Genomic DNA, 24,272 nt, shown 5'->3' on the forward strand with positions numbered 1-24,272 from the left:
TGATGGCAGGCAGACAAGACCGTGCAGGTGGAGGACACAGCCATGCTGACAGGCAGAGCAAATAAACAGAAGCCAGGCTTTGCTTCCAATGCTTTGGGGGAGTGGCCTCTTTGCTTCTCAGCTCTCAGTTCATTCACCATTTGTCTCTCGATGTGAGAGGTAGCCTGTTCACCGCTCGTCTGAAGCTGTGAGGGGAAGAACTTTCGACATGTCGTGTCTCTACCCTGAAGAGGAATACGTTCACCGATGGTCTCCGGACTGTGTGGGCAGCACTTTCTACGTTCGTCTCTGTAAATACCGACAGTTCAACCATTGGAATCCAGAGAAATATTTCCTGCAATGCAATAGACGGAGAAGAGAAAGAGCCGACAGGAGCAAACAGGAAGAAGTGCCAAACGGCTTCACTTCTGCTGAAAGCGTGAGCACCAAAGTCATCGGTCCAATCGTAAACGATGAAGCTTTGGGAGGGAAGATGACAGCAGCCAGACAGCATGTTGAAGGTTGAAGACATGGACATGCTGAGCGAGAGAAGAAGACTATTTCATGCTAACTTTTAATAGCAATTAAAATGATAACTTATGAGCAAAATTATGATTATTTATATTTTTTTAATTTTTGGGAATAAAGAAAATCCTTCAATTCAAAAATAAAGTTTAAAGAAGCTTCTTCCCTGTTTGTGTTTTGACTTCAGCACCTTCACCTCTGCTGAAAGCATGAGCACCAAAGTCAACGATGAAACTGACGTCTAAAACGCACATATGGGAGGGACGGTGATGGCAGGCAGACAAGACCGTACAGGTGGAGGACATAGCCATGCTGACAGGCAGAGCAGGAAAACAGAAGCCTTGTTTTGCTTCCAGTGCTTTGGGGGAGTGGCCTCTTTGCTTCTCAGCTCTCAGTTCATTCACCATTTGTCTCTCGATGTGAGAGGTAGCCTGTTCACCGCTCCTCTGAAGCTTTGATGGGGAGGACTTTCGACATGTCGTGTCTCTACTCTGAAGAGCGATACGTTCACCGATGGTCTCCGGACTGTGTGGGCAGCACTTTCAACGTTCGTCTCTGTAAAATACCGACAGTTCAACCATTGGAATCCAGAGAAATATTTCCTGCAATGCAATAGACGGAGAAGAGAAAGAGCCGACGGGAGCAAACAGGAAGAAGTGCCAAACGGCTTCACTTCTGCTGAAAGCGTGAGCACCAAAGTCATCGGTCCAATCGTACACGATGAAGCTGTGGGAGGGAAGATGACAGCAGCCAGACAGCATGTTGTCTCTCTACTCTGAAGAGCAATACGTTCACCGATCATCGCCGTTCTGTGTCGGCTTGTTCATGCAATAACAGTATCCCGAAAAATACATCTGGGAAAAATTACAACATGTCAGTGGGCTGCAATACTGACAACGTTCATCTCTGTACCATGAGCAGCGATACACAGAACGCTCATCTCTCTGCTGTGATGAGCGATACAAACAACGCTCACCGATCTGCTGGATGGGGCAGAGCATTCACCGATCGTCTCTGTAATGTGTGGGCCGTCACATTTGCCGCTCATCTCTATACTGTTCTTATCGACAATTCAACTCACTGAAGGCTGAAGACATGACAAGCTGAGCGAGAGAAGACTATTGACAAAAAAACTTCCAATACAAAATAAAGCTTAAAGAATCTCTTTTCCTCGTGTGTTTGGATTGGGTTTTAACTTCAGCACCTTCACCTCTGCTGAAAGCACGAGCACCAAAGTCAACGGTGAAACTGACGTCTAAAACGCACATATGGGAGGGACGGTGATGGCAGGCAGACAAGACCGTACAGGTGGAGGACATAGCCATGCTGACAGGCAGAGCAGGAAAACAGAAGCCTTGTTTTGCTTCCAATGCTTTGGGGGAGTGGCCTCTTTGCTTCTCAGCTCTCAGTTCATTCACCATTTGTCTCTCGATGTGAGAGGTAGCCTGTTCACCGCTCCTCTGAAGCTTTGATGGGGAGGACTTTCGACATGTCGTGTCTCTACTCTGAAGAGCAATACGTTCACCGATGGTCTCCGGACTGTGTGGGCAGCACTTTTAACGTTCGTCTCTGTAAAATACCGACAGTTCAACCATTGGAATCCAGAGATATATTTCCTGCAATGCAATAGACGGAGAAGAGAAAGAGCCGACGGGAACAAACAGGAAGAAGTGCCAAACGGCTTCACTTCTGCTGAAAGCGTGAGCACCAAAGTCATCGGTCCAATCGTACACGATGAAGCTGTGGGAGGGAAGATGACAGCAGCCAGACAGCATGTTGAAGGCTGAAGACATGGACATGCTGAGCGAGAGAAGAAAACTATTTCATGCTAACTTTTAATAGCAATTAAAATGATAACTTTTGAGCAAAATTAGATAATTTTTTATTTTTATTTTTTTGTAGAAAAAAAAATCCTTCAATTCAAAAATAAAGTTTAAAGAAACTTCTTTCCTTGTTTGTGTTTTAAGTTCAGCACCTTCACTTCAGTGTTCACTTCAATTCAGGAATCGGAGGATCGGCGACGGAATGCAGACAAGCCATGCAGGTCGAGGACACAGCTATGCTGAGAGGAAGGGCTAAACTAAGCCACTCCTTGCTTTATTTTTCCACCAATGATAGTTCTCCTCCAGGGGGGAGGAGCCTCTTCGCTACTCAGCTCTACAAAAACAGACGTTAAATTCATTCCTTCCACACTTGTGAGGATGGCCCACTCCATTGCTCATCTCTGTGCGGTAGAAGGAGGCCGATTCTCCGCTCGGCTCTGTCTCGTAAAAAGCCGCGAATTTGCAGTTTGTCGTCTTGAACTAAAGACGGACCTCCTTACCGTCCTCTTTGTAGGCTGTTTGGGATACGTTATTTGGAGAACTTCTCGGTCGCAGGAGAGTAGTTTGTTCTGTGTCATGATGAACATCATCACAGGCAAATATTTTCCTAACAGTAGAAGACGGACCAGAGAAACTGGTCACGAAAGCCAACAGGAAGCAGCGACAAACAGCTTCAGTCTGCTGACACATGGACACCAAAGTCATCAGTCCAATCGTTGTTAACCATGAAGCTGTGGGAGGGAAGATGACAGCAGCCAGACAGCATGTCGTCTCTCTACTCTGAAGAGCAATACGTTCACCGATCGTCGCCGTTCTGTGTCGGCTTGTGCATGCAATAACAGTATCACGAAAAAGACATCTGGGAAAAATTACAACATGTCAGTGGGCTGCAATACTGACAACGTTCATCTCTGTACCATGAGCAGCGATACACAGAACGTTCATCTCTCTGCTGTGTTGAGCGATACAAACAACGCTCACCGATCTGCTGGATGGGGCAGAGCATTCACCGATCGTCTCCGTACTGTGTGGGCCGTCACATTTGCTGCTCATCTCTCTACTGTTATTACCGACAATTCAACTCACTGAAGGCTGAAGACGTGACATGCTGAGCGAGAGATGACTATTGACAAAAAAACTTCCAATACAAAATAAAGCTTAAAGAATCTCTTTTCCTCGTGTGTTTGATTGGGTTTTAACTTTTGTAAAGAAGCTTCTTTTCTTGTTTGTGTTTTAACTTCAGCACCTTCACCTCTGCTGAAAGCACGAGCACCAAACTCAACGGTGAAACTGACGTCTAAAACACACATATGGGAGGGACGGTGATGGCAGGCAGACAAGACCGTACAGGTGGAGGACACAGCCATGCTGACAGGCAGAGCAGGAAAACAGAAGCCACGCTTTGCTTCCAGTGCTTTGGGGGAGTGGCCTCTTTGCTTCTCAGCTCTCAGTTCATTCACCATTTGTCTCTCGATGTGAGAGGTAGCCTGTTCACCGCTCGTCTGAAGCTGTGAGGGGAAGTACTTTCGACATGTCGTGTCTCTACTCTGAAGAGCAATACGTTCACCGATGGTCTCCGGACTGTGTGGGCAGCACTTTCAACGTTCGTCTCTCTAAATACCGACAGTTCAACCATTGGAATCCAGAGAAATATTTCCTGCAATGCAATAGACGGAGAAGAGAAAGAGCCGACGGGAGCAAACAGGAAGAAGTGCCAAACGGCTTCACTTCTGCTGAAAGCGTGAGCACCAAAGTCATCGGTCCAATCGTACACGATGAAGCTGTGGGAGGGAAGATGACAGCAGCCAGACAGCATGTTGAAGGCGGAAGACATGGACATGCTGAGCGAGAGAAGAAAACTATTTCATGCTGACTTTTAATAGCAATTAAAATGATAACTTATGAGCAAATTTTTGATAATTTATCTTTTCTATTTTTTTGGAATAAAAAAAGCCTTCAATTCAAAAATAAAGTTTAAAGAAGCTTCTTTCCTTGTTTGTGTTTCAACTTCAGCACCTTCACTTCTGCTGAAAGCATGAGCACCAAAGTCAACGATGAAACCGAAGTCAACAATTCAGGAATCGGAGGATCGGCGACGGAAGGTAGACAAGCCATGCAGGTCGAGGACACAGCTATGCTGAGAGGAAGGGCTGAACTAAGCCACTCCTTGCTTTATTTTCATAAAAACAGTGGGAGGAATGTTATAAACCACATTACCCGCAATGCCCTAAAATTAGATAAACAACTTGATAATTGCACATTCATGTTCCAGACACAGAAAACATTAGAATTTTACCTTGAAAAAAATCTGATCACATTTTCCAATAAAAACAAAACTATTTCAAAACGTTTACATTTACTCATAAATTTATTGAACTGAATGAAAAAATGTATAAAAAAAATAAATTTTTACACTTTGAACAAACATTATCAGTGATTTTAGGTCAAACCAACAGTCCCCTTCACTGTGTGATCGATTTTTATAGTTGAAGCTCCTCTGATCTCACCAGCATCTACAGGAACAGTCATCTCTCCAACGCAGCCAGAACTTCTCTGACCTCACCTGATGACCTCAGAAATCCTTTTTCTCTATCAGACTGAGGCTTCTGTCAGGGGAGTTTTTAGAACTTCAAGGTCAAGAATCTTCTTGACCTTCTAGGCAGTTTCTGTAGGATCTGTTGTTTGATCCAGAAGTCCTCCTAACAGAATCCGACTGGACTTCACAGAGAGACCGTGAAGGAAACAGACAAACAGGTCCAGGTGTCCAGTTTCCCTCCTCAAGGATTTCTTCATGACTTTGCTTAGAAACCCGTCTAGAGGTGGAACAAGCTGCTTCTTTTTGGAGAACTTCAGCTTCTGCTCTGTAAAAATGTTCAGCTTTGGCTCCACGTGTTTGTCTTCTCTCAGGACGTTCTCTGTGTTCCTGCTGGAGGAACGGTGAATCGTGTAGACTGCAGACAGAAACTCCTGAACGCTCTGATGGACGAAGCTGTAGACCGCTTTCTGGAAGATCCCACAGTCTCTTCTGAGGATCTCTGTACAAACTCCTGAGAAAACAGAAGCCTCCGTGACATCCAGACCACACTGCTGCAGGTCTTCTTGGTAGAACGTGTTTCCTTTCTCCAGATGTTCCAGCGCCAGCCTCCCCAGCTTCAGGAGAACTTCCCTGTCCGCCTCTGTCAGCTCCTCTGGACTCTGCTCATCTTCCTGCTGGTACTTATTCTTCCTCCTCTTTGTGTGGACCATCAGGAAGTGTGAGTACAGGTCCGTCAGGGTTGTTGGCAGCTCTCCTCTCTGCTCTGTGGTCAACCTGTCCTCCAGAACCCCAGCAGTGATCCAACAGAAGATCGGGAGCTCACACATGTTGAAGAGACTCCTGGAGGCCTTGATGTAGGAGAGGATTCTGCTGGACAGATCTCCATCTTTGAATCTCCTCCTGAAGTACTCCTCCTTCTGGGAGTCGGTGAAGCCTCGTACTTCTGTTACCCTAGAGACACACGAAGGAGGGATCTGATTGGCTGCTGCAGGTCTGGAGGTGATCCAGACCAGAGCTGAGGGAAGCAGACGTCCCTGGATGAGGTTTGTCAGAAGAACATTGACTGAGGACTTCTGGGTGACGTCAGACACCACCTGACCGTTGTTGAAGTCCAGAGAAAGTCTGCTTTCATCCAGACCATCAAAGATGAAGAGGAGTTTACAGACAGACAGCTGCTCTGCTGGGATCTTCTGGAAGATTGGATGGAACATCTGGATCAGAGTGAGAAGACTGTGCTGCTCCTCTCTGATCAAGTTCAGCTCCCTGAAAGGGAGAGGAACCACGGCGCTGATGTCTTGGTCCTCCAAACCCTCGGCCCAGTCCAGAGTGAACTTCTGCACCAAGAAGGTTTTTCCAGCTCCTGCCACGCCGTTTGTCAGAACCACTCTGATGGACCCGTGATGGTCAGGAGAGGATCTGAAGATGTTGTTGGCTTCCAGCTGCCTGACCTCGTGCTGTGTCTGAATATCTTCTCTCTGTTCCTCTGTGATCCAGAGCTCAGTGAAGATCCTGTTGAGGAGATTTCCACTTCCTGCTTCATCCGTTTCCTCAGTCACATATTTGCATCTCCTGAAACTGATCTTAAGTTCTTCTAACTCATCCCGTAGAACATCTGCTGGAAGACAAAGAGTGGGAAAAACAGAACCCTTTTAACATCTGCCCAAAATGACAGCAGCAGAGGTCCAGACACATCTGGACTTACTTTGGCCAGATCTGTTTTCGGAGCAGGGATGTTCTGGTGGAGCAGACTGGACCCAGACTGAGGGGAAGTTCTGTCTGCAGCCTCCGAAGCAGGAGGTAGAGGAGGACGACTGTTCCTCATCACAAACAGAAATCCTCTTTATCTGCCTGTGGAGACCAGAGAGAAAATCCATCCAGGAGAAAAGTTCATGTTGATGAAACACACAGACTTTCAGCTCTACTTTGTCTCTTCTCTGCATTCAGTGATCTGCAGATATCAGAGGAAACAGCCGCTCGGATGTGGCTGTTTGGTGTTTTCTGGTGTCTCTTTGCTCCGATCAGTGAGTTACAAAACTGTCACTGCATTTTTGAGACAAACAGGAAGAGGAAGAGGTTTGTGGGACTTTTATCTCGCTAGAGATGAATAGTGATGATAAAATACAATAAATCCAGTTTCTGTGTCATTTGTCTATTTGTCTGTTGTATATTTCCTGTTCAGTTTCAGAGGCTGTGAGGCGATGCAGCACCGACCCCTGCATCACGTTAGATGGTGCAATCCTGGGTTGAGCTCTTGCCTTGAGCTATTGTTTGCTACCGATGTAATGCTTTATTAAAATGTTTTTATACGTTCTTAAGATTTTTATTACATGTCCCCACTTTTCATACAGTTTGCACACCAACTGTGCAAGTTCTCCCATTTAAAAAAGATGAGAGAAGCCTTTAATTTTTAATCATAGGTAAACCTCAACTATGATAGACAAAATAAGAAAGAAATACAGAAACATCACATTGTCTGATTTTTGGAGAATTACTTATAATATAAGTATTTGGTCAATAACAAAAGTTCAACACAGTACTTTGTTATAAACCCTTTGCTGGAAATGACAGCAGTCAAACATTTTCTGTAAGTCTTCACAAGGTTTTCACCAACTGTTGCTGATATTTGGGTCCATTCCTCCATGCAGATCTCCTCTAGAGCAGAGATTTTTTGGGGGTGTTTCTGGGCAACACTAACTTTCAAGTTCCTCCAAAGATTTTCTATGGGGTTGAGATCTGGAGACACGCTAGGCCTCTCCAGGATCTTGACATGCTTCTCATTAAGCCACTCCCTCATTACCCAGTCAGTGTGTTTGGGATGGTTGTCATGCTGATGGAAGGAGGTTTTCACTCAAAATCTGATTACACATGGCCGTATTCATTTTTTCCCATACACGCATCAGTCGCTCTGGTCTTTTAGCGGAAAAAAAAACAAAACCTGATGTTTCCACCCCTGTGCTTTACAGTAGGAATGGTGTTCTTTGGATGCAACTTCTTTCTCCTCCGAAAACGACGAGTAGAGTTCTCACCAAAAAGTTCAGTGCTGGTCCACAATTTGATTTATGGTGTCCCCAGACAGCTCTTTGGTCTCCGCCATAGTGGAGTTTGGAGTGAGACTATTTGAGGTTCTGGACAGGTGTCTTTTATATAAATAACAATTCAGACAGGTGCCATCAATGCAGGTAACGAGTGGAGGACAGAAGATGCTCTTACAGGTCTGTGAGAGCCAGAAATCTTGCTCGTTTGTTGGTGACTAAATACTTATTTTCCACCATAATTTTCAAAGAAATTCTTTAAAAATCAGAAAATGTTATTTTCTCATTGTGTCTCTCATAGTTGAGGTTTATGATGATAATTCCTGGCCTCTCCCATCTATTTAAGTGGTAGAACTTGCACTATTGGTGGCTGACTGAATACTTTTTTGCCCCTCTGTAGGTTAGTTCAGCTTAAGAGTCCAGGTACGATTGCTCCATTTTTATCTCTCTTTTAGATTCCTTCTGATACATTTTTTGACTTTAAAAAATGGTTTACGCTATTTTTATGAAAGCCTCACCAATGCAACTTTACAGTTTTTAATATTTTGACGAACACATAACATATCACTATCCCCACGATTCAGTTCAAACCTCAACTTTTGTGTCACAGTTTTGTTTCAGCTCTATGTTATTCATATCTTGATAAGTGGGAGAACTTTCATACTTGGTGGTTGTCTATACTGTTTTCCCCCCACTGTATAATAAATCATGTATTTTACTTGTTCTGGAATCAGTTTTGACATAAAGCTTCACTGAAAAGACACAAGGGGAGTCAGTAACTCTGCCAGCCATTACTGCAGAGCTAAAAAAGTTCTACAGGAGTCAGTGATTTTGTGCTTTGATGTGATGGACTCACTCAAATGTGTTCTCTGTGTGTTAGTGCCTCACCAGACCCAAACCTCATTGGTCTGATCCTCTCGTGACTTTGAATCAGTTAGAAAGCCCTCACACATACAAACATGAATAACAAGGCAGAAAAGAAAAAGACTTACTGTGATTCTGATGGTTCTGGATAGAAACATGGAGGTTCTGGTTTGGACAGCTCGCTTTTGTGGGATGAACTTCTAGATACAGAGTTTTTCATCTTCATAAAGCCAGCAGGTCTGACAGACAAAGAGAATTGTTCTCCCGCTCACTTTCTAGAAGCTTTCACTTTCAGTTTCTCTGAGCTTTGATACCCCTCCCGCCTTTTTTCAAAAGGGACCCCCCCCCCTCCCCCAAGGGATTTATACAAATTTATACCCTGGTTATCCGAAGATACATAACCTCTTTTTGTAATAGTAAAACCTGTCTATATGCCCCATAAACTCAAAGCTTCAAGGATCAAGACAAAAAACATAAGTAAAACCTATTTTATAAAGAAAAAAGATTTATTTAAATCAAATTTCTTGCACTGCAGTCGTCTGAAAGTTCTTTGAGTTTTTAATTTTTGCATAAATTAAATCCTCCAAAAAACCTTTTATAATGACTAAGTGTAATCAGAACATACTTTTGGTTTCAGAGAAATGCAGGAATGTTCGTTTATTGATTTATTTAAGATTTAAATGAGTTCTAATTATCTAAAGCAAGTTGCTTTCACTTTTAAATGAAAATTAACCTATAACAAGTCAATACTACAACATACTCCACTGATACAAACATGACTTTGAGGTACAAAAGTTATTTTTTACACCTTAAAGTGATAAATTTCACAGGTAAAATACATTTAAACCGTTGCTTCATTATTCAAAATGGGATTTTGGCTCTATCTTGTGGTGACTGATTGTATCTGCACAGAGTTCCGGGAAGGGATTCGAATTTAGTGCATCACGGAAATGACGTCACATTCCCTACAACTATTTTTTTTAAAGAAAACATCTTGATTTTTGCCATCTGAAGGTCTACTCGCTGATGTGATATGTACTGTTGTCAACTGTTCAATAAAGTTTAATAAACAAAAGCCCGTTTTCTCATAGTGGGACATTTATTCACAATTGCTTGTTAAAAACTACACATTGTGCAGTGACGTGCGGTGAGGTTAATGGCTGGTGAGGCACTGACGTCATCAGTCAGATTTACAAACATATGAACCATGAATATAAATAACTGAGTAACTTATTCACCATTTGATTGACAACAGTTAACGTTTTGTTTAAAATATAATTTCAACATGTTTTTTTTTTCATATACAAACTGCAGCATAGAAAAAAGCACAAACGTTATTATCGTCTTACCTTTAGTTGTAAATAAAGTCCATACGCCGCTCCTTCTGAAGAAAATGACTTGCCGCTTGCTATCACTTCTTCTAGTATTTTTAGCGTCATAATCTCAGGGCTCACCGGCGCCCCCTAACACGAGGCACGAGAACTGCAACATGAGGCACGAGAATGTCTGGCCTCACCCAGCGGCTTTTTCGCCGTCGTTTAGCGCTCAGCACAAGAAACACGTCCCTCACATACAGTTATTTATAAAAACAAGCACTGTGCATCATATACATCTGCTAAATTATTTAAACTCAGCTCATATAGTACAAGTGATTGAACCGACATACAGAGAGACAGCAGTACCGTCTGACTGCATAGGTATTGCGCAATCCAAGGTGAGGCTCAGCGGGCTGATGCCTCATCGCAGGTCACTTAGTATCTGAACGGCAAATGCGGAAATTCAGCGATTTTGAAAAGAAAAAACACCCAAAAATGGTACATTTAAATGGAAAATGACCGCAAAGCACAACTTACTGATTAAATATAATAATTGAATTTATTTTTTCTCTTTTCTTCCCATAATGACAGGTGAGGCTGTGCCTCACCTGCCTCTCCTGACTGCACGTCACTGACATTGTGCAACACCATCACTGACTCCTGGACATCCTGTGTCGTTGCAGCAGATCCACGTCAAACTGCAGTGGATGTTAACGAAAGGATTCATATATTTTTTTATAAAATAACTTTTAAAAGGTTGCTTTAAAAAACAAAAAACAAGAGGAAATCAAAACTGTAAATAAATATGATGGATAAAAAGACAAAAATAAAATACCGGTCCTTCTTCGGCGTATGCAGAGCCAGGTCACTCCGCAGATGCCCTAACCTCCCTCTTCCCAGAAACATTCTTCCCTTCTGCCCAGCAGAGAGGCACGACCCCTCCAATGTATCCTGGGACTTATCAGGGCCCTCCTCCTGGTGGACCCGGCCCAGAATCCCTCCACGGGGAGGCGAAAAAAAAAAGATGCCTGAACAACCTTGACTGGTTCTTCAGGATGTGGAGGAGCTGTAGTTCTTCCCCGAGCTCCAGGTATCACTGTCATTGTCCTCGAGGAACTGAAGTCTCCCAGAATGGAATCCCCAACCGGAGGATCTACTCCTAAAGCAACAACCTCCAACACTTAAAGAGACACGGGGTTGATACTCACTGACAACAACCGAATAAGAGCCACAAAGTCTTACGTCACCCTTTAGAAAAATAAGATTTGGATTTATGTTATTGTTACTAAGATGATAATCAAAAATAAAATCTTCTTTTTCTTTTTGCATAAATAAAACATGGTCCACGGATGATCACTTTTGAATCCATAACCAGTTTTCACCGAGACCATGGTATAATTATAAATAAAAGCCCACTAGACGCTTTGAAAATAGATCAAAAGATGATCTTTTTACGTATTTATGAAGGTGAAGCAGATTCCTCACACTGACTTTTATCGGCTCAATTGGACTCGACTCTGGGGTTTGGATTCCCCTCGTCACGTTTGCTCTTTGAAAATCCAAATCCTGGAGACGTTACTTAGCAGGAGCAGTTTGGACAATGGCACCATGGGAAATTATTTGGAGGGATTAATTTTAGAAACTAAACAAGAGTTTCATGTTGGGTTTCATGGTTTTTGGATTCTTTGTGAAGCCTTGAGACAACCTCAGCTGGGAATTGCTCTATCACTAGAATTAAAACAACAGGAAGTCCCACTAACGAACACACTTATCCTCCAAGGACTGTCCACTTCCCGACTTGGGAACTATCCGGTGTCATCTGTGTTCCCCGGATCGCAGCAGAACCCAACCCAGGAGATCAGTTCTGTCTCCCTGCTGAGCATCATCCTGTCTCCACCCGTCCAGTGACCCGCGAGCTTTATCTGTGAAGGGAGGGGCAGCCTGCGTTTAGAGTTTGTGTATAAACCCTGAAGGACCTGACAGCCATCCTCAGATCTGCTAACACAGTTTCAGTGCTGAATAGTTGATGTTTCTGAACAAAAAGCAGCAACAAAAGCAGCAACTTTGTGGTCAGAAGGTCAGCATCTTTTCTCAGACCTTTAATATTTCAGGCCTCACATGAGTCTTCAGGTCAGTTACACCAGCATCTTTTGGGACCGTGATGTTCTGAAGTAACTGCTGATTGAGTGTGCATGCCTCCACCGCTATCACTGCAGGATCACACTGCACCACCCAGAATATGCTGCGATGGAACAGGTTGTGCCCCCAGGAGGACTTTAAAGCGGTCGGAGGCCCACCCAGTGGACGGGGAGCTGCCTCTTAATGCGGCAGATTATTATCTTTTTATATTTTATGCAGACATTTCAATGTCTATGGATGTCAAAAAGGAACCATTTTGAATTTATTCTTCATAATAAGTTTTGTATGTTTCTCCCTGAATTCTTTGTTGGTGAAAAACAATTAAAAATCTTGATTAGACACATGAATATTTTACTCAGAAAGCACAACATAATTTGTTGACATAGTAAAAAAAAATCAGTTAATGTGTAGGTTTAAAATTGTGTCAAATATTGGTGCTGACTGAGTATTTCTGGGAGCTCTTATTTTGAAATAAGGAAAATGATTTAGAATGCTTGGGGTGACGCCCTTTTTTTTCAAATTAAAAGGTACACAACAGCTGGATAACAGCTGTGTAACATCCCACTTGTTTTACTCAATTTTTTTCCAAAGATAATCCTCAAGTCGTATTTTTCTGTCAACCAGTGAAAGTACATTTCCCTGGTGTCGCTCGCAGTGTTTGTGATATTGCTGTTGTATTTTCAGTAACCAGGCAATGAAGTTAATTGCTGTTTTTGTTTGTATGACACAGTTACTGAATGTTAAACACGGTTTGTTACTCTTAATTGTTTCAACCATTCACTGAATAGGTGAATAAAGTGCAGAAGTTCATGATATTCACCCTTTCCAGAGTTTTAAACCACTTTTGAAGCGAGCAACCCAAAAATTTCAGTTTTCGTTTTTTCTTTTCATCTTCTTGTGATATTTTTCTCATGTTAGAGGACATTAATGAAAAAATTAAGCCAAAAATTGTGTTTTTGGGTGTTTTTATAGTGATTAGGACAAAAAAATGCAACAACAAAAAAAAAAAAGATTGTAGCAGTGATGTCGGTGCTACAGTTGGCAGGTCACAAGCCCCCTGCTCTGCTCCATTCTGATGCATCCACTTGTAGACAAATAAGTCCATGAACGTCTTTTGTTTTCCTCATCTGAGCTGAAATCTGGATCAAAACTGAATAGCTCCGATATTGCTCCCCATTTAGTTGCACCACTAAGCTTATGTTGAGGGTGTGAAGCGCTTTAAGCTAGTGTGTAGATAGATGGATGATGGGATGTGGAGGTAGGCTTAGTGTCCTAGAAAATGACACAGTTTAGTTGATTTTGGCTAAAAGCGGCATAATTAAAAGACCAAGTGAGAACACTTGGACAAAAGATCAATAGATGATTGGAGTCTTTAACAGCCAGCAGACGGTAGAGCAAAAGGATTTGTGGTTTAAAAGTTTTTATCAGTGTGAATGTCGCTAAAAAGGATGCAAGGTTGAGACAGCAAAGAGAGAGCAGAGTGAAAACATAGTTTGATTCTGACTTTCTGTTAAATCCACAGCATCCCTAAGGGTTTAGCTCAGTGAAGAAGGTGTGTGTCTGTGTGTGTTTGTGTGTCTGTGTGTGCGTGACTACATCCTCGATGACTCAGCTCCAAACTCTGAGCTTCTGAGGGATTAGGAGAACTATGTGGCAGACAAACACTTCCTCTAATGAAGCATGAATACTTTTGTTTCTCCCTCAAGAAAAAATGAAACTCTGAAATTGGAAAAATAATCTCTTCCTGTGAAGTGTGAGAGATACATTCATGTAATTAAACTATGAAAATATGTTTGTTTAGCAACTCAAAGTCAAAATGATTATTTTTATGACCAGTCAAACTGGAAATGAGTGTCTCTCATGTCTGTGGAGAAATTTAGTTTACAGGCAGTTTAAAGTCCCACTGCGATCCTCTTTGGATCTTTTGTAAATGTGTTTTTGTGGTCTTGTAACTATGATTATGCCAGTTTTAGCCAAACCTGTGACATTTTCTTGGCCATAGTGGAGTTTGGAGTGAGACTTGTTGGGTCTGTGGACAGGTGTCTTTTCTATAGATAACAGTTCAAACATGTGCTACTAATACAGGTAACGAGTGGAGGACAGAAGATCCTCATTGAGAAGAAGCTACAGGTCTGTTTGAGCAAGAAATCATGCAAATACTTATTGTCCACCATAATTTACCAATAAATTCTTTACAAATCAGACCATGTGATTTTCTGGATTTTTTTTCTCATTGTGTCTCTCATAGTTGAGGTTTACCAACAATCGGTGTGTTTTGGCAGGTGGGTGGAAGGTGAAATCCAAATGCTGACACGCTTTTCTGAGTAACAATCATTTTAGACTGGTGTAGAGGGTGAGGAGCTGGCAGCTTTGCAGGCAGAGGAGCAAACTGGCGGTTGGATCCAGCAATGGAGCCAGGCAGGATATTGGAAGGGAGAACAGGAGGATTAGAGCACATAAAGATAACTTTTGGTGCTGATAAAACTGCCAATATTGTTACCAGAGGTGTATAGTCTGGCGTTGGCTGAAGGTCCATCTGAAGAACATGTAGAGGAGCAGATGAGGAGCAGGCGTGGCTCATGCACTGGAGGAGACAACACCCACATGGTGGCTGACGAAATGCCTTTTTGCCCCACCCTTAAAGGTCCAGGTATGATTGCTCCATTTTATCTCTTTTAGCTTCCCTTTTACACTTTTTTTTTAAACTTAAGTTTTATTTTTTATTTTTTAAACATGACATAACACAAATGTACACAAATGTACATGAAAAAAATAAAAAATTAGTGAGTAGGGAAAATACATAAATAAAAGTAGAAAAATAAGATATGACACCCGCCATTCCAGAAATGTTAACAGGTCATACAATGGCCAGAGTGTTTTTCTATACAGTCCATCTGTCCCATTTTTCCTTCTCTCAATCTTAAAACAAAAGTCATCTTTTCCATGATGTAGATCTCCTCCACTATGTCAGTCCTGTCTGTGAGGGTTGGTGGTTCTGGCTTAAGCCATCTTCTGGTTATTGCTTTCCTTGCTGAAATTAGCAATATTTCCATCAGGTACAGATCTTGAGCAATGACTGTTTCAGAGATTTTACCCAGATGTAACACTACCTGAGTGAAGGGGATTGTGAAGCACAGAACATTTGTTAAAACACGATGGATGGAATGCCAAAATGATCCTATTTGAATCCAGATCCTACCTACACACGGGTGACCTTCGTGGTTGTGAATCCTGAGACGGGGAAGATAATATCAGCTCGAGGCAAGGCGAAAACAAGCGAGACATAAACAGACTAGACCAGACGTAGTCACCATGAGGGGTAACGAACTGGCGTTGACTACTGGAGCTGGGTCTCCTGTTGAGCAGTAGGGATGATGAGGTGAATTGGTCACAGCTGGTGGAGTCAGGAGCAGAGCAGAGAGGGCGGGGGAGGAGGACTGACAGAGGCACCATCACACTTTGTCAAGCTAAATCCATTTAAGTATTTTCTTTTCCTTTTTCATCTTTAATTGCCGTGCTACTTTTTATCAGATTTCCATAATAAATGTTGTTATTGGGTTTAATAATGTGGTAATGTTGTTTGGTAAGTCCTCCTCTCCTAAAAGGGTCTGAATCGGGTAATCTGATACACATGTCTCAATCTCTTTCCACCTGGCATAGTATTCAGAATTACACCAACAGCAAACGTAGCGCATCTGGGCTGCAAAAAAATATAATTTCAAATTGGGGAGAGACATTCAGCCTTTATCTTTAGGCAATTGTAATGTTGCATATCTGATCCTGGGTTTTTTTCCCTTATCAAATAACTCTGGATTTCATCTGGTCCCATTCTATAAACTGCTTGGGTGGTATTTCTATGGAAGTGACTGGAGTAGGAAGAGTAGCCTTGGTAAGATGTTCATTTCCACCACTTTTATCCTATTTGGTAAATCGAAATGGTAAGTTGACCACCTCTTAATATCCAGGTTGATGTTAAAGTTAATTGTATTATAGTTTTCTTCGTATATGAGTGACAGATTTTTAGGTAAGAAGACTCCAAGGTACTTAATTATTTTATTGTCCCACTTAATATTGTAGCTAGATGTGATTTCTGTTGATGGGGAGTGATTGAAAAGCAGGATTTGGGTTTTAGAAATATTTAATTTGTATCCGGCAAGAAAGTTAAATTCTTTCAGGACTGTCATTAGTTTAGGTATGGAGGTGTTTATGTCTTTTAAAAACAACAACACGTCATCTGCAAATAATCAAATTTTTTGTTCCCTGCTGTCAATTTTGATTCCTTTTAGTTCCTCGCACTGCCGAATGGCCTGGGCCAGTGGCTCAATGTAAAGAGCAATAAGAGTCGGACTGATGCCGCAACCCTGTCTCGTTCCTCCTTTTAACTCGAATCGGTCTGTGAGGGAGCCGTTTATTTTAATTCTTGCTGTAGGCTTGTCATAAATGGCTTTTATACATTTAATTGAGTACTGTGTGAATCCAAATTTTCTCTAAGGTTTGATAAAGAAAATCCCAGTTCACCCTGTCAAAAGCCTTCTCGGAATCTAGGCTGATTATAGCTGCTTTTAGTTTGTTTTTAGTAATGGTGTGAATTACATGCAGGCTTCTTTGAATGTTATCCTGGGTTTGTCTGCCTCTCACAAAACCAGTTTGATCTTTATCGGTTAACTCAGAAATAAATGCTTCAAATCTTTTAGTTAAAATAGATGTATAGATTTTGATATTGATATTGATCTATAATTAGCGCAGTTCTGTCCATCTTTATTTTCCTTTGGGATTAAAGTAATTATTGTGTCTTTCCATGTAGGTGGGGTCCTGCCTTCTTTGTGGATATAATTTAGGGCTCTTAGTAGAAGTGGCAAAAGTTCCAGTTTAAATGTTCTATACCATTCTATAGGGAATCCATTGCTACCTGGAGCTTTATTGGTTTTAAATCTACCTATGGCCTCTTCAACTTCTTGTTGTGTAATTTCCTTTGATTTTATTTTGGATTTCTCCTATACAAGGTAGATCTAATTTGTCTAAAAAACATTTAATTGCTCCCCCGTCAGTGGCGCCCTCTTGTGTGTACAAATTGCTGTAGTAACAGTAAAAGGTGTTTTTTATTTTTTGCGGGTCCCAATGAATTTCCTGAGAGAGTGGGTCTTTGACATTTGGGATTGCAGAATCCACTTGCTAAATGTAAAGACGACACTGTTTACATCACAGATAAACCAGCATGAAAAAGACTTTGGTTTGGCCAGAAGTCAACAACTTTCAAGATTTAAGAGCCAGTTGGGTCAATTTCTCACTGACAGCAGCCCAATAAGAAAACCCTTTAGAAACACAAAATTTGTATCTATGAACCTTTTTTTTGCATAAAAAACATATACATTAAAAGAATATATAATCTTTTATAAATCTAAAATAGTTTAGAACTTTTGACAGAAGTTTACATGACCACCTTTTCAAAATAAGCGACATCACGCACAGACAAGATCCTTTCAATGCAGAAATGAAGTAGTTGGTAGTAGAATGTCAGAAAAAAAGGAGATTAAAAAAAATAATAGTTTATTTTACTGATTGTGGTTTAAATTCATAAACTTTACCAACTAATTAAATCAGAGCTAATTAAATCGACCTTACGTATTTTTAGGACTATGAGGTTCCCTTAATTAAGTTTTTCATAAATAGAAAATAGGTATGTGTCAATCATAACCACTGTCTGATGACAAAAGAACCAAGAAGTCAGTTAATAGAAAATCCACTGCAGCTTTAGCTCCAGTGTTTATGTTCTTTCGACTTGCGTAACTCTTCAACAGTTTATTATTGACATAATTCCAGCTGACCTTAGAGAACAATGGCTTCAGGATCAGCTGATTCACGCCGCTCAGGTGAACGGTCGAGGATTTACGGTTCGTCAAAAAGCGTGTGTGTTTTCGTTGTGACCATCTCCAGTGTGAATGGGCTTGAGTTTGAATTGTGCTCATGTTTACTAACCTCCAATTGCTTTTCTGTGGTACACGGCGCTCAAAACTCGGCCCAAATGTATTTGTTTGACTACGGTAAACTACCAAGCTTGATGGTTTATTGGAGCTTTATGGGTCCAGTTTCTGAAAGAGTTGAATAAAGTTTCTCTGTTTTGTTTTGTTTTGATTGTTGCACCATGTAGTCTGAAATATACACGATTTTTCAAAATGGAATAAAGAAAGTCTTTACCTTTAAACCAAAGAGCCACATGCCGCTCCAGAGCCTCAGGTTAGACGGATCTCTCTTTCCCATTAAATTATCTTAAAATATGGACACCTTTGTGCTGGATTGTGTGTTAATTTAGTGGACACTGTTACTATCATGTGTTGGGCAGCTTTCTATCTGCCCTCTGGTCACAGTTTAACACGTTTGTGGTGTTGGCTGTCGTTGCGTCTGACTGTCCCACCCTGGTAAGCCCACAAACAAGGCACCGCTGGGCCGCGGCTAAAGCCTCCAGCAGCTCAGACAATGGAGCCGGGCTTTACAGAGAGTCCTGACAAACTGCTGACTGTCCACTCCACCTAATGCCCTCCGTTTTGCCTCCTACCTTCTCTCACAAACACACTAGTGGACTCACAAACACTCGCTCTGAACGAGGGAAAAGAAAGTTCACTGGTCCAGATCTTGACACGTACATCCATCCATCCGTCGGCATTGGAAGCTCCCCAGCCTCCTTCAGTTTCTTGTGACGTGTAGCTCAGACTCCCTCAGGTCCAAACAGTCAAGGTGACCCCCCCTGGATCTCCTCATACACCCACCTGCCTCCCCCAGCTCTGCTGCTGAGCCCCACCAGCCCCACAGCGCCAGCGTGGGCTGCTCCGCCGGCGTGTTTCCGCTGCCGGCTTTCCTCTGAGGACCATGTGTGAGTGTCTGCGTGGGATATTCAGAGTCACCTGGACGCCCTCCTCAGATGCAGGTCAGAGTCAATGTTTTCCTCTGCTTTGTGGTGCAACACAACACAGAGAAGAGAAAAAAATCAACAAGTTCATGAGGGTTTACAACAAAACTTTGCTGTGGTGAATTTAGGGAAAAAATATTCTCGTTTTGAATAATGTGTGGTCATTTTAATGTGAGAAAAATCAAACAATTTTAGCATTGATGTGCTTAGTATTTAGAAAGGGAATCTAAAGGGATTGAAAAATAGTTTTTAATAACACATTTGCTGCAAAGGAAAAATTTCTGCATCCACTTGGACATGTAATTTCTCAATTTACATTTTAATTCATTTACTTCTGGTTTCAACTGTTAAAATGTTCTTAGCTGATTCAGAGATGAACATACGGAGCCCTGGAGGGTTCAGTATGAACACGCTTTTAGCATATGGTGTAGACACTGGACTGTTGCTGCCTGAAACCAGCGCATGCACTAACAGTTGGAAGAGGTTCATCAAAGCGGTATAAATTTCTTGCATTTTGCTTTTACTATCACAGTCCAGCTCTGATATATGAAAGACTTGGTGTCATAGAGTTCCAACCCGGCACAAACAGCCGTTATTAATTTCTCCTCCATGATCAATTTTTTCAACAGTTGGTGCTTCCGTGAATTGAAAAGGACGCCGTCCACACGTCACCACCAAATCAGAGTCCCTTATTGGGCAAATTAAACTGGTTGAATTTTCTCTTGCCACGTGTTTTGTGTGTAGAGCTCAAAAATTTACTTTAAAATGTACGTAGTGACACGTGAACACAAGAAATTAAAAGAAGACGAAATTAAAAGACAGAAGAAATTAAAGACAAAACACACTCAAACAAGAGTTAGTTTATAGGTCAATTTCAAATTTCCCAAAATGCTACAAAAATGTTAATTCCATTTAAAACAATCCAAGGTTTTTATTTTTATTACAGTATATTTGATTTTCATTGATTTTTTATTTATTATTTTTTTTATTATTAATTCATTTGTTGCAAAAAGACCTGCAGGATCATTCAGGTTATTGATCTGAGAAGGGAATTTCCTGTTTTTCCTGAAGTTTAAGCACAGTACTACCGTGAAGTACTTTTAAAAATATCCCATTGCGTCACTTTGCATAGGGTTATTTCATGCAGTGAAGTCCTCTTTTAAGTAAATACCATGCAGCCAGCTACTGGTTGAATGCGTAGGTTGTCCCAGTGGTGTCCTGCATCCAAGTGACCCCAAAAGGGATCAAGCCGGTTTGGAGGATGTATGGATGGATGGATGGATGGATGGATGGATGGATGCATGGATGGATGGATGCATGGATGGATGGATGGATGGACAGTTAGTGGTTTAATAAGGTGTCCCACCAGCCTTTCTAAATAAAAGGACAAACAAGAAAGTTACTAGAAAATATCCAGTAAGATTATTCAAGAGCTGAGGATTCATGTGTTCCTTTCCCATCGACCGAGAGACAGCCCCTTAGCATGATGCTGCCACCATCGTGCTTCACTATGGAGTTCTTTGGAGAACTCAAAAGGTGCTTCCATCCTCCAACCCTACCGACATATGAAGACCTCTTCTTTTGTTGCTGTACACCACTTGTGAGCATCTCTGAGCCGTCGTCCTCCTGTCAGTTTGACTGCATCCTAGCAAAGAACTTTGAACAGTGAGGTTCTTCTGTTGCTTGGGGAACGTTCTGTGGACTCCAGGTTATTATAATCTTTTTTTTTTTTTTTTTGGTGGGAGATCGTACTCGACGCAGAAACTTCTGTAACTCCAAAGACATTTAAATTCATGAGTCAATTGGACTTTTTGACAAAACACATTTACATTGTGCTGTTGAATGTTTTAAACTCCCACTGGAGCTAATAGTGATATGACTACAACTCCCATGATGCCATAGTGTTTATAACTTTGTGCCAAAGAGGTAAACAGATTTTCCAAACATTCTCTGCTCCTGTCTTTGCACAGAACCAACAGAATCTTGGCTGTGAAGCAACACCAGGCCTTGTTTTCTGTCTCCTGGTGGGTTTTATTTGGGATGTGGCACATTCTCTACTTTTTTCTAAATTAACATTTATTCTTTAGGCAATAAAATCGTGTTTTGTTTTGCTAAAGCTGTACAACACAGGCTCTTTATTGCTTTTTTTCTATTCCTAGCAGCTCATAAAGAGCTTGTTGGTCCATAAATATACAGTAAACTAAGATAACATGGAGAGTCCAGTTTATAACTTGTTTGATTTTAATTAGAAATCATGCAGATTGGCTGTTATGTAAGCTTTCAGGTAATGTTAAACTTTAACCAATTTTTCTTCAACTTTCCCTCTTAACTCTGATCTTCTCATTCTATTTTGTGGAGGACAGCTTTTCTCACTCCAAGTAAGGAAAGTATTTGAGGTCTTTTAGCAGGAGTTTTAATCGTACACATCAAGTGCTGACTCATCACAGTTTTGTGTCAGAGTTTCCATTTTTAATGCCAGACACTAAGATCTATGTTAATTTTGTTTAGATTTTAAATTCGCATTTGTATGACATCCTCTCCATCACCCCGATCCCTCCCCCGTCTGGCCTCCCACATCCAAATCCTGGCTTTGTGTTGTGCTAGGAGAAAACAATAACCACGATAGCTGACACAGTGCTGGCGGCCTGATCTGCTCTGACAGCACCCCCCCCCCCCCCCCCCAAACAACTCCACGTCAGTGTTGGATCATCTGCCAGCTGGATCCAGAAACGAAGAAAATCTGGCTTAAAACCAAACAATAAATATAGACATTTGACTAGATCATAATGCTGACCCTTCAATGTAAGGCATTTAAATTATTCTTATTGTTTTTTATGGCAGAGTCACATCTGCCCTTACATGTGGATACAGGCTGTTTGTGGGCAAAAGTGGTGAAAATGTAGGGGACACGCAAGTGGCTCCTATGAAATATCAAGATATAAACTTTATCTTTATAGACAATGTAAACTTGCATTCCTTGCATGCAGCCTGATTGTTAGAGAGCTTAGTTTATGTGGACATCGTACGATCGTCTTACAGACACGGGACCCCAAACTGCACACTAATTTCCATGCCAATTTTTATTTAACTCTGCCATAAAAAAACCCAAATCACTGACATGACAGAAGGCTGCTCTTGTGAAAGTGTTTCGTCTGCCCCCGTCACTCTGCAGCAATTGGACCTTTCCGTCAACAGTTGATGAGATTTTAAATGAAAGCGGTAGGACAAGGGTAGTTATCCGAGCGGCGGTGAAAGAGACTTAAGACAACAAAAGAAACAAAAAATACTGAAATGATAGGAAACATAATTTAAAAAAGAATAAACTGGATGGGTCCTGGAACTGAGCCCTGTGGGACTCTGTATACTTGAGTGCAATGAGAGGACTGTCCATTTATATTACCAAACTGGTACCAATCGGATAAACAGGATTCAAACCACTGAAGAGCAGATCCTCTGATCCCGATGTCATGCTCCAGTAAAATACTGCGGTCCAAACTTTTGAGAAGAAATCCAGCAGTCTGTGCTTTATACTAGAGTTGCTAAGAGTTGCTCAGAGTTAATCTATATACATGTTTTTAATATCAGTATATTTCTTAAAGAGTCACCAAATACGTCTGACAGACTGTTAAATATAGCAATAAAAAAAAAACATTGCTGTAATGTTTAAAATAAACAAGCGTTGGATTTTGGTCAAGAATAGAGAATAAAACAGTTTTTTAACAGTTAACTTTGGCTAATCACAGTCAATGTATGAAAGTTTCTGGTTTGCTTTCCTGCATTTGATGTGAGACTGAGAAGCACCAGACTCCTCAGGCCAAATTCTCTATTGTCACATCGCAGGTTCCTCTGTAGATTTACTCAGCTCACTGTAAACAAATGTGCTGCCCACAGGAATCCTGACCAAAACTGGTGCCAGAACTTGATGAATGGAGCATCGGAATTTTTACTTCCAAACAAAGACATAAACATATAAAAAACATATGAAAATATGCTTAAAGTCCCACTCCGATCATCTTTTGATCTCTCTTTTAAAGTGTTCCCAGTGGTCTTTTGATTATGATTGCAAAATCCAACCACCTGTGTCATTTTCTAAGACATAGTTTGTGCAGAGCCACAGCAGGTCATTGGAGATTCCCCCTATGACTTGAAGGCGTGACTGCTGCCGCAGAGCAAGGCCGCCCCCCTCCCACATCCATCTTTTCGCACTTTCTCCAGCCCCTCTAACCCCCAAAAGAACAGTACTTGTGCAACACAAAAATGGTGAGCAATTTTGACGTACATAATCTATTTGTCCGTAAATGGATGCATCAGAACGGAGCGGAACAAGAAGCTTGTGTCCCATCGATTGTAGATTTTATGCAACAACTACAAGCTTTTTGAGTACGGCATTTAGCTTAATTTTCTTTATTTATGTCCACCATCATCAGAAAAATGCCACAAGTGCAAGTTAAAAACACAAAAATCACAACTTTCTTTGGAGTGGGTTTTTAGGTTCAAGCAGAAACAATTACAGGCAAACACTTGTCAAAAAAACATCTCAGCAACGGCTTTGACCCTATATATACTCTTATTTCTCTAGAACTAAGGTCTGCAAGTACTATTTTCAAGTGATCAGGATACAGATAACCGTTAAGTAACATCAAGTGATTCACTGCTTGTTATTCAGGGATTTACTGTAAGCCAGAAAGACCCGGTTTTATTGAAACAGATCAGTTTTAATTTAAGTAAACACATTCCTAATGTTGCATAGCATGCACTTAAAGACGACAATAGCCTTTGAACTGCGACTTTCCACCCGCCTGATGTGTCAGAAATGACACCTCAGTCCTCATATCAAACTGCAGGAGACGTTTCTGCAAAAGTGAGCTACAGCTTCTGATGAAACAAGTTTATAGAACCTCTCCAAGTTGAGTTAGTGCAGGTTTGCATTTTGTTTGTGTGTTTGTGCACACACACAATACTTTCACCGCTCACACAAACGGCCTACTATGCCATAAACCTTGTTATCTTCCTCTCCACCCTCCTTTTATTATAGTAGAACAGCCCCGCCCCTGGCTGTCCTAATATGGGGGCATCACTCTGCCCTCTGACCAATCAGACGGCTGGAAACGTCCCTCCTGAGATGCCATGGTCCCGGGCCGGACCTGAAGTTTC

General features: G+C 41.5%; 1 protein-coding gene across 2 annotated transcripts; it reads right to left on the reverse strand.

Moving 5' to 3' along the window:
* Positions 1-4,835: 4,835 nt before the first annotated feature.
* Positions 4,836-9,070, reverse strand: LOC105355369 (NLR family CARD domain-containing protein 3). 2 transcript variants are annotated; one of them, XM_020708057.3, is made up of 3 exons: positions 8,888-9,070; positions 6,566-6,711; positions 4,836-6,475 (listed from the first exon to the last, which is right to left on the reverse strand). In XM_020708057.3, exons 1-3 carry the CDS (start codon positions 8,983-8,985, stop codon positions 4,983-4,985), a joined length of 1,737 nt encoding a protein of 578 aa, XP_020563716.1. In that variant the 5' UTR covers positions 8,986-9,070; the 3' UTR covers positions 4,836-4,982. The 2 variants fall into 2 exon arrangements, with proteins under 2 accessions (XP_020563716.1, XP_011480554.1); XM_011482252.4 differs by having other exon boundaries at positions 4,836-6,478.
* Positions 9,071-24,272: the final 15,202 nt, after the last annotated feature.

The sequence above is a fragment of the Oryzias latipes genome, chromosome 13, assembly GCF_053564925.1.
Source record: "Oryzias latipes strain Hd-rR chromosome 13, Olatipes_Hd-rR_3.1".
Lineage (NCBI taxonomy): Eukaryota > Metazoa > Chordata > Actinopteri > Beloniformes > Adrianichthyidae > Oryzias > Oryzias latipes.